General features: G+C 45.0%; 1 protein-coding gene across 2 annotated transcripts; it reads left to right on the plus strand.

Annotated features, from left to right (window-relative positions):
* The first annotated feature begins 429 nt into the window (after positions 1 to 429).
* On the plus strand, positions 430 to 9,783 carry LOC117675863 (tumor necrosis factor receptor superfamily member 4). 2 transcript variants are annotated; one of them, XM_034434909.3, is made up of 7 exons: positions 430 to 1,685; positions 3,078 to 3,200; positions 3,509 to 3,607; positions 4,699 to 4,765; positions 6,118 to 6,302; positions 7,162 to 7,293; positions 9,699 to 9,783. In XM_034434909.3, exons 1-7 carry the CDS (start codon positions 1,559 to 1,561, stop codon positions 9,770 to 9,772), a joined length of 807 nt encoding a protein of 268 aa, XP_034290800.1. In that variant the 5' UTR covers positions 430 to 1,558; the 3' UTR covers positions 9,773 to 9,783. The 2 variants fall into 2 exon arrangements, with proteins under 2 accessions (XP_034290800.1, XP_034290799.1); XM_034434908.2 differs by lacking the exon at positions 430 to 1,685 and having other exon boundaries at positions 1,686 to 3,200.
* The last annotated feature ends 1,001 nt before the right edge of the window (positions 9,784 to 10,784 follow it).

Raw genomic sequence — 10,784 nt, forward strand, 5'->3', positions numbered from 1 at the left:
TTCAGCAGGTACTACAAAGACCATCTCTAGCACAGTGCATGACAAAAGTACCCTCCAGTGGCCATCTGGGATATTTCAGCCAGGCAGGGACTGCAAAGACCATCCAGTAGCACAAGGCAACGACAAAAGTGCCCAGGGAGTAGGAAGTCCATCTTTAGCACAGCATATGAAAACAGTGCCCTCCGGTGGCCATTTGGGATATTTCAACCTGGCAGGGACTACAAAGACCATCTCGTAACACTTTGTGGCAGCCCCTGAAATACTGGAAGACTGCTATCATGTCGTTTGTTTCATTAAACTGGACATACCCAATTCCCGCCCCCTACTCCCCTTTCTTGCTCTTCTCTGCGCCCTTTCCAGAATCTCGACATTTTTTTTTTATATATTGTGACCAGAACTGGATGTAGTATTCCAGGTGTGGGCTTACTAAGGCTTTGTAAAGTGCTACTAAAGCTTCACGGGATCTCGATTCTATCCCTCTGTTAATGCAGCCTAGGATTGCATGGGCTTTTTTTTTAGCTGCTGCCAAAAAAAAGTATTGCGTTACTATTGTGTCTCTGCCCCTCTCCCTTTTCCTCAGTTTTCTTTCTGTTTGCAAAGATTACCGTGATTGTCGAGAGGATGTTTAGTTTGGAAAAGATCCTGGGCTGAATTGCCAAGCATTGCCAGTTTAACAATAGCCGTGGTACTTAAGACTTATATACCGCTTCGTAGTGCTTTTACATCCCTCTCTAAGCGGTTTACAGAGTCAGCCTCTTGGCCCCCAACAATCTGGGTCCTCGTTTTACCGACCTCGGAAGGAGGGAAGGCTGAGTCAACCTTGAGCCAGTCGGGTCAGGATCGAACTGCTGGCAGTGGGCAGAGTTAGCCTGCAATACTGCATTCTAACCACTGGGAGGGAAGGAAGGAAGGAAGATAGCAATAGTACTTAAGACTTATATAGCACTTCACAGGGCTTTTACAGCCCTCTCTAAGCGGTTTATAGAGTCAGTCTCTTGGCCCCCAACAATCTGGGTCCTCGTTTTACTGACCTCGGAAGGATGGAAGGCTGAGTCAATCTTGAGCCAGTCGGGTCAGGATCGAACTGCTGGCAGTGGGCAGAGTTAGTCTGCAATACTGCATTCTAACCACTGGGAGGGAAGGAAGGAAGGAAGATAGCAATAGTACTTAAGACTTATATACCGCGGTTTACAGAGTCAGCCCTATTGCCCGCCAACAATCTAGGTCCTCGTTTTAATGACCTCGGAAAGATGGAAGGCTGAGTACCGACCTTGAGCCGGTGAGAATCGAACTGCCGGCACCTGGCAGTCAGCAGAAGGAGCCTGCACTATTAGTAGCTCTCCGTTAGTGCTTTACAAGCTCCGCATTAGGGGAGGTGCCGAACTGATGCAAACTTCTATGGTAAAACACCAGATCTTCAAAGAGCTCTCAGATCGCTGAAATTTCCCACAGGCTCACGAAAGTCAGAGTAGATCCTGCCTTACACAGGATTGTGGGGTTTTTTTTTCTCTCCCCCTTCGAGCGCAGCGGCGTCTGTGAGTCCGTGGCACGACGGGACATGAAGCGGAGTTTGGGCTTGATTTCACTGGCTGTGTCTCTCTGGTCCTCGCCGGGTTGGGGGCTGAGGTGTAAAGACAACGAATATCCCCTCTCCGAAACGAAATGCTGCAAATTATGTCCTCCAGGTTAGTGACGCTGAAGGTGTGGGGGAGCATTTGAATGCAGATCTTGTTTTAATCCTCCGTTTCTACATTTATGGCTTCTCGGTCACTTTAGGAGCTACCTAGGGTTTATTTATTTATTTATTTATTTTCATCCTTTGCACTCTGGGGCTGCTCCATCCAAAATCGTTTTCAATGGTTTGCAAAGGGAAGAAAAATTCAGATTTTTCTGGAGGGGGGAAAAAAATCAAGATTTTTCTAACTGGGATGTGAGGGGATGGGACCTTGTCTTATCTGGCTGGGAAGTGACTCCATGATCCTCTATCGGGTTCTCTGTTTTTCTGGAGGTGTCCTTGATTTCCTATCGCTTTTTTTAAAAAAAATTAATTTTAAAATAATTAATTTTAAGTGCTGACTCTGCCGTTATTTTGCTTTTGCCCCCTGACACTCTCCTGGATGTTTCTCAGCCCTCCCAGTCTAGCTTACTGTGTTAGAAACTCCTGGTGGCCTCCCATCCGAAGAGACTCTAGATTGCAGTGTGGGGAATGGTCCCAATTAATTAGATGCGGTCTCTTTCTTTAATAATCGGGCGGGTGTGGTTTGAAGTTGATCGTTGATCACTTCTGAAAGTTTCAGTGAAGGGGTACGTATCTCATTGGGGGGGGGCAGAAACTCCAGGCAGGTCAAACCCCCTTGTGAGACCCCATAAAATCAAGGAGAGGCTAAATTTCTCCATTTTTTTCCCCCGGTGAACCTTCACTGTTCTGTCCTCATGAATATGTGAAGTCTCATTTTGAGTTTGACACTTATGTGTGTGTGCGTGGGTGGGTGGGTGAGAGAGAGAGAGAGAGACCACTGGGCTGTGGATTACAATTCCCATCCTCCTTGACCATGATAGCTGACAGGTCTTCGGCAGATGGCATGGCCAAATATCTTGTTTCTCCGAAAATAAGACAGCCCCTGATAATAAGCCCAATCGGGCTTTTGAGTGCATGCGTTAAAATAAGCCCTCCCCGAAAATACTTAAACACACAGCTGGAAATCGGGTAACACGGCAAGAGGAGCCCCGTCTTGCTCCACGCGCCCCAATATAATAAGACCTCCCTGAAAATAAGGCCAAGCGCTTATTTCAGGGTTCAAAAAAATATAAGACAGGGTCTTATTTTCGGGGAAACACGGTACTTTCCCTGTTAGTCGAAATGTCCAGCTTAGCTGAAGAGAGCCCCGAGTTCTAATCTCTCCTCAAAGGAAGGTTGATGGCCACTCCTCAACCTACCTCGCAGGGTTGTTTGGAGGGTGACACGGAGAAGGAAACTGGGCTTCCTGGAGGATGGATGGCCTGTCATTTGGGGGGCGGGGACTGTCGCAGAAATGAGGCTCGGTTTCCATCCGCGAACATCTTCTTGCATTCTTTAGGAAAAGAGCTGGCGAAACGTTGCACGGGCTCATCCCCGACCGTGTGCGAACCGTGCGATGAGAATTACTACAACGACAAACATACCCACTCGACGTGTAATCGTTGCACAGATTGTAACGCCGGTAAGCCTGGTGGGCAAAAGTAAGATCACTGCAACCTCCTTTCCTGGCTTCCTTCGCAGGAAAAAGTGTTGTTTTGTGGTTTCACAACAGCGACTTGTCTGGTTGGTTTTGAATGGTTTTTTCCGGTGTTATAAATCTAAAATATATCAATAGATATATGAAGAGATCGGTCGTGAAATGTTGGTTGCTGAGGGTATCAAAACCACACTCAATTTTTCCCCGTCGGTTTCCACAAAGACCTGCTAGAAATGGCACGTGCCACAAATTTCGCTTTTTGCAGCCCGGAATCGATCTTTTATTTCTCGTAGAGCGAGGACTCCAGGAGAAAACACCGTGCCGGACGACTTCGAATACCGTCTGCGCCTGCCTTCCCGGCCACGCTCCTGAAGAAAGCCCAGAGGAGAAAAGTAAGGGCCAAAGATGGATTTCAGGGAATTGAGAGATGGGTCCACGATCCAAAATCAAACCTACTGAGATACATCGAATGTTCTGCGGGGTGTTCTTTTTTGGAAAAAGAGAGGGTTTTTTTTTCTCAAATTCGTCCCAAAACCCTGTTTCCCTGAAAATATGACCTACCCTGAAAGTAAGTCCTAGCTTGATTTTTACACGTGCGCCCAATATAAGCCTACCCACAAAATAAGCCCTAATTAAGATCCCATCCACTCCAGAGTGCACGGGTAAAAATTAAGCTGGGATGGGGATGGGTGGAGCTGCCCTACTACTTACCTTTGGACAGTTGTAGCCAGGCCTTGCATACCCCAACACCTGCCTCGCCAGCTCCGGATCGATCCGGAGCATTGTTATCAGCTACAGAGGCCTTCAGGAAACCCTTGCCGGCCACAGAAGTTCCTGAAGGCCTCTGACAATGAAAAGGAGGCCGGAGGTGACGCATGCAAGTGAGGTTACTCAGTGGATGACATTCCCCCGAAAATAAGACCTGGTGCCTTTTTTGGTGGCAAAAAATAAAATAAAACAGGGTCTTATTTTCGGAGAAACACAGTAGACGGCTTATTGATTGGTTATTTTCTTCCCTTGGTATGGGGATCGTTTATTTACCCTAGAAAGTGTGCAGAGAAGAGCAACAGAGGCTCGGGGAGGGCGAAAACGGCCTACTGGAAGTTCGGGAAGACTGGAAAGTTTCCGGCCTCCAGAGGGCCTCCAGAGCCTGGGGAGGCCGTTTTTGCCCTCCCGGAGGCTCAAGGAAAGCCTGCGGAGCCCCCCACCATGTTGCAGGAGGATGGCTAGGCCACGCCCACCATGGCCACACCCACCTAGCAACCAGGCAGAGAACCCCTTGCTAAAATTTTTGAAGCCCACCCCTGGGGTTGGCCTAGAAGACCCCCTTCCAGCCCTCGGAGTCTCTGTTCAATTAGATGGATATCCTGGCCCAATTAGAAGGGATTCTTGGTGGTGTGTAAGAAGGCTGGGATATACATCAAACACACGTACACACACACACACACACACACCAACAAAACTTGTCTGTGTCATTTTGCAGGATGCAAACCCTGTCCCAGCGGGTATTTTTCCCTCGGAGGGAACGAGAAATGTCGTCCTTGGACCAAGTATGTATTTTCTTAAATGTACCTTGCATGAAACGGGGAATTGAATGGAAAAGGTGTGGGGGTCAGCCCAGATCCCCAGGGCTAAGTGAGCCACTGCCTCATAAAAAATCACCCCTTAAATGAAGATTTAAAGCTGACTAGCCCCTTTAAGACTGAGGATAAGTCAGCAGGGTTATTGCCCTTTAAGAAGCTGTTTATATAAAGGAGGCCATTAGAGGGCGTCTCTCTCTCTCTCCTCGTGAATTTGCATTGTAGTTCTCTGTGTAGAGGTGAAGAAGACTGATTGCTTGCCTGGCCTTGCTTGGCACGTGTATGTATAAATACTGCATATAACTTGTATATAAACCACCGTTTGTAAAGACAAAACCTCTGTGTCCTGCATTTTGCTCCTCAAAATAGTAGTCACATCTGTAAGCACTCTGACAACCGCAATTGGAGTTGGTTGTTTTGATGCATCCTTGGCTTGGTGGGGCTTGTTCAGAAATGCATCTTGGCTTGGTTTAAATGGAAGTTTGAATGGTGAGGAGGAAATGCTGTTGGGTGCAGTTGCTCCTTATGGGTTTAGAGATATTTTGCTTGTTGCCCGACTGCAAAAAGAGGCTGAAATAAGGTGAACACAAGATGGATTCAAACGTTCCCCTATATTCCTTTTTGCTTGACAAAAAAAAAAAAGGAGGAGGGGTGGATTGGAATGCAAGAGGGTGAGGAGAATGGCATCCAAGCATCATCGGTTCCCGTGAGACGTTGCTCCCCCTTCAAGGACACCCTGAGCAGGTGCCACAGCGTGGCCGGCTGGTTCCCAAAACAAACTGAACGGAAGTGATTGGTGGACGTAATGGACTGTGGATGGCCCGTGGGAAAAGGGGAAATGAACTCTCCGTGCTTTTGCGTGAGATGCTCAGAGCTGGTTTTGCTTCTTCGGTGCCGAGGTGGATTTATTCAGTAAAGTTTTATACTCTTGGAAAATAATGTCCCCGGGAGTTTCTTTTTCTGGATTTTGCCAACTGGACAGCTGACATTTGAAATGAGAGGGTGAACGAAACCTCAAGCTCTAGGAAAGCGAGAAGTGTAAAGGAAGAGATTTCAACCGTTTGATTTTTTAAAATCTTGGCGACTGTAAGACCTGTGGACTTCAACTCCCAGAATATCAATGCTGGCTGGGGAATTCTGGGAGTTGAAGTCCACAGGTTTTGACATAGTTGAGACTGATTTAAAAATCGGTACAAGGCAGAGTGAGGAGCAATTTCTGCAAAGGGTCATTTTTATTTTTTTATTTTTTTGTTCAGTAACGGCGCCCCATCCTATTGTCTTGAAACCCGGCTGCAAATTATTGTTACGTTTCTATTTCATAGTTGCACAGCCAGCGGCAGGAAAATCCAACACCCTGGGAAGCAAGACACGGATGCGATTTGTGAAAAGCCGTCCAGCAAGATTCCCACCCAGCGCACTATCATGCATCCCACTCCCTTTCCAAAGGAGACCGGTGTCTTCACCATGAACCTGGATTTATCTCCGAGTGTTGTGCCTACAAATCCAGGTAAATTATCCAGCACGTGTGAAGGGGTAAGAAAGTTTTATCCTTAAATTTTAGAAAGTCTGCAGGGGGGAAACAGGAGAAGTGAGTCCTTTCTAGAATAACAGAGTTGGAAGGGGCCTTGGAGGTCATCTAGTCCAACCCCTTGCTCAAGCAGGAGACCCTATACCCATGATGGCGAACCTATGACACGCGTGCCATAAGTGGCATGCGGAGCCATATTGGTGGGCACGCGAGCGTTGCCCTAGCTCAGCTCCAGGACGCATGCTTGCGCTGGCCAGCTGATTTTCGGGCCTTCTGAGCCCACCAGAAGTCAGCAAACGGGCTGTTTCCGGCCTCCCCTGTCTCCTCCCCTCCTCTGGGGAGTGGGGAAGGCTGTTTTAGCCCTCCCCAGGCGCCTAGAAAGCCTCTGGAGCCTGGGGAGGGCGAAAAACAGGCCTACTGGGTCCACCGTGCCATCACATGCCTAAAGCAGGGGGAGCATGGAGGGGGTCACGCGCATGTGCAGGGGGGGCCGGGCACATAGAATTATCGGTGTAGGCACGCACGCACGCGACCACTCAGCACTCTCCCCCGCTTTTGTCACGCGATGGCAAAAAGGTTAGCCATCACTGCCGTATACTATTCCAGGCTAACAGTTGTCCAGTCTCTTCTTAAAAAGTTCCAGCACCCACAACTTCTGGTGGCAAGCCGTTCCACTGGCTAATTGTTCTCCCTGACCAGGAAATTTCTCTCCTTGATTAGCTTCCATCCATTGCTTCTTTCTAGCTTGCCTTTCTAGCTTGCCAAGAAATTGGGAAAAGCAACAGGAATAAAAGTTTCATCGGACTTTCCTCTTCTGGTTTTTTTTTTTTTTTTTTAGGATTTGTATGGATTTTGATCACCATTGTCCTCCTGATGACCGGAGCTGGAATCTTGGTATTTCTGTTCTTTTATCGCAGGACGAAGAAAAAGAAATTCGACATTTTGTGCACTGAAATTTATGCTCTCCCCTGTAAGTGCGAGTTTGGGGCTGCTGCCAAAAAAATGATTTAAAATGTGATTTTGTGGGCTTTGAGGGGCTCCTTTCCCAGCGAATGGGGCTGAATATAAGCTGATGAATTACATCCTTTCTGATTTAAAAACGGATTTCCCCTTTTTATATTATTAATATGAGGAGGAGGGGGGTGTTTTACTGCAGTTGCAGAGGTAGGATTCAGCCGGTTCGGGCCAGTTCAGACTGGTTCAGTAGTTCTGACGATCAGCTGACCCCGCCCACCGGGCCCCGCCCTATCCTGTCCTATAGTTCCTTCTTTCTGGCTCAGCTGATTCGTGCGGCACAGCTGATTTCCGCGCCTCCGCTGTCCTATTTACCGGGGCTGCCTTAGAAGGTAAGCAGCTGAGCTTCAAATTGCTGTATTTTGAACGCTGTGCGCAAGCGCGCATTAAACCGGCTGCATCCCACCACTGTGTAGTTGGCTAATTGTTTTCAAGTGAAATTCGTTGCAATTCCTGCCATATGACGAGAGGTCCTCAATGTACGACTCCAATTGGGACCTGGCAGTTGTTAAGTGAGTCACACCCACCTTTAAGACCCTTTTTTTGCCATGGTTGTTAGGCAAATCACTGCAATTCTTAAGCGAGCCACGCGTAAAATCTGTCGTTAAGCAAATCCCGGTTTCCTCATTTGACTTTTGTTAGTCAGAACTAGCTAGAAAAGTCACCAATGGAGGACAAGTGATGCTCTAACCATTGTAAACCCATGCCAATTACTAAATGCCCACATTTTGATCACTAACTAATGTGATTGATTGATGTATATATCAAAAGGATGTAAATATTAATTCCCTTTTCCAATAACCACCCCCTTATAACTCCTCCTTACCTTTACTCCGCCTCCTTAGTATATAAGCCCCATCCCGCTCCTTCATCTTGTGTGCTCTCTCCTATCATGATACCTGTTAAGATGTTTAATAGAAACAATAAATATATTTATTAGAAAAGGAATGACTTCTATGAGTTATTGGGCTTGATCCTTGAATTTACATAACACGACGCAAGTGCGAGGACCGCCCCAGTCATTCGTCCATTCTTGGAATCAAAGTGCCCTTCCATTTTTGTGCATAATGTAGTCTTCCTGCCGTCAACGTACATCATCAAAACTCCAATTTTTTTTTTTCAAGTCTTTTTCCGTGAAACCCAAAAGAAAAAAGTTTCTGGTTTTATCTTTATATTCACTTTGAGAATTTTCTGTATCAAGATGCGACTCCTACTCCGATATTTCTTTGCTTTGTCAGACGATTAAAAAGTCCCTTCTTTGCATTTGCATTTCCAACGAACGTCAGCTGCAAAAGTTGACGGAGTTAGCAGAAAATGGCTAAACGGACCGCTTTGGTTAAAGGGGGGGGGGGGGAAATACAATTACTTTTGCTTCTGCTTGGAAACCGTTTCTGGACTTTGTGCTTGGGGTGGGAAAAGAAATGAAAACTTTTGATTTTAGGCTTTACGGATTAGATAGATTTGTTGTTATAGTAATGGCTGGTTTATACTATTATGTAAAAGTGAAAAAGTTGAGGTTTGATGTTATTATCTTATTCTGCTGCCCCCCAAGGGAGTCGGAAACAGCCTTTTCTTTCTTTCTTCCCCTCTTTTCTACACTCTTTCCTTCCCTTCTCCCTCCCCTATTTTTCCTACTCTTTTCTTTTGTTGTATTTTATATTATAAACTACCGTATTTTGCGGAGTATAAGACGCACGGAATACCCCCAATCAGCTGTTCCCAGAGGTGAATTTTAGCAACAGGTTCCTTGGTTGTGAGCTCTGTGCCTTGCTTTTTTTTTGCTTTTTTTTCTGCCCTTGAAACATCTGAAACTCTGTTTCAGCAAAAACTTCTTTTCCTGCCTCTGAAAGCCTCCGAAACAGAGCTTCAGAAAAAAAGCCTCTGAAGCTCTGTTTGGGGGCTTCTTTTCTGAAGCTCTGTTTGGAGGCTTTTTTTCTGAAGCTCTGGAGGCTTTTTTTCTGAAGCTCTGTTTGGAGGCTTTTTTTTCTGATGCTTCGTTTCTGATGCTTTTTTCAGCCTCTGAAATCTCTGTTTGAGAAGCTGAGCAGGGCTACATTCGGAGTATAAGACGCACCCAGATTTTCACCCTCTTTTTTTGGGGAAAAAGGTGCATTTTATACTCCAAAAATTACGATAATCAACAAAAAGCATAGGTACAAGGACTGGTCGTAAGTCACACTTTTCAGGGCTGTTGTAACTTCTGGCGGTTGCTAAACAAACGATTTCTAAGTCAAGAACTACCTGTAGCTTCGTTGCAAGCTAAGAAATGCGTCGTTAAAGATTATGCTTTAATTGCAATTTGCGTACCACCTTTTGAGCTGCCTTCTTTGAAATGTAATTTCCCCCCCCCTCTTCTTTTAGGCAAAGAGAACGATTATCGATTGCCAATCCAAGAACAAGAAGTCGGCGTTAAATCCGATTTTGTACAGGGCTGACCTACCAAAAGAAACAAGAACAAAAAAACAAAAAAATCCCCCGAATTTGGACTTCTGAATCAGAAATAGAGTTTATCTGAGTTTATTTTTCAACCGATTCTTTTTTATTCTGAATGAATCAGCGTATCTTTTGCATATCTTTTTTCCGTATCTCCCTCCCTCCCCCTATTTCTCCTCCCTGATATTGTTTCGGGGTTTATTATTTTCTTCTTCTTCTTGTGGTTTCTTTTGAAGTATTTGCCCGAATTTGCATATATTATTTTTCACAGCCTTCTTTGTTCTAAAAAAAGGATGTGAAAAGGTGCTTGTGCATCATTTTATTCTTTTTTTTTTATTCATCCAACGATAACAGGAAGAACTAAAGTAACCCCATCTTCATCCTTGATTTCTTAGGAAACTTGAGGTATTTATAACCAGAAACCTAAGAATTATAACAAGGAAGGAAGATGGGCTCAGCTGATATTAATATAATTGGTATAATTATTACAAGAATGTAATAACAGTTAATTATTAATATTTGCTGTTCAGCTTCTAATAATTCAGGCTGCAAAATAAGAGCAAGCAAGAGTTATTTTTCAATTTACGGTACGTTGCGGAATGCAACAGAATTAAAGTTAAAGCCAAACAAGCTTTGAAGATAAATTACTTTGAAAAGAGAAACTGGCAACAGATATCTACTTTTATAAAAGCAATATATGCAGTGTTGTATTTTTTTTTTTAAAGTTGAAAACCCTTCAACTTTTCTCTCTGTTTCTTGAAGAAACGTTAACTTTAGTCCCAAAGAGGGAGCCTGATAGGCATAACTATATCGATGTAAATCCTCAATTAGATCCACTGGATTCCCATGGCTATTCAGGGGATTTTTTTAAAAAATGCCAGGGGTTGTAACAATAAAAGATTGGGGTTTGATCTTGCAAAAGACCGTTTTACCTGTGGGTGAAATGGTAAAAGAGGGGTTTGGTTTTTTTTTTTTAAAAAAATCAAAATTAAAATGGGATCTGCCAGGCTCTTT

This window comes from Pantherophis guttatus, chromosome 15, assembly GCF_059756535.1.
Source record: "Pantherophis guttatus breed Tessera chromosome 15, ASM5975653v1, whole genome shotgun sequence".
Lineage (NCBI taxonomy): Eukaryota > Metazoa > Chordata > Lepidosauria > Squamata > Colubridae > Pantherophis > Pantherophis guttatus.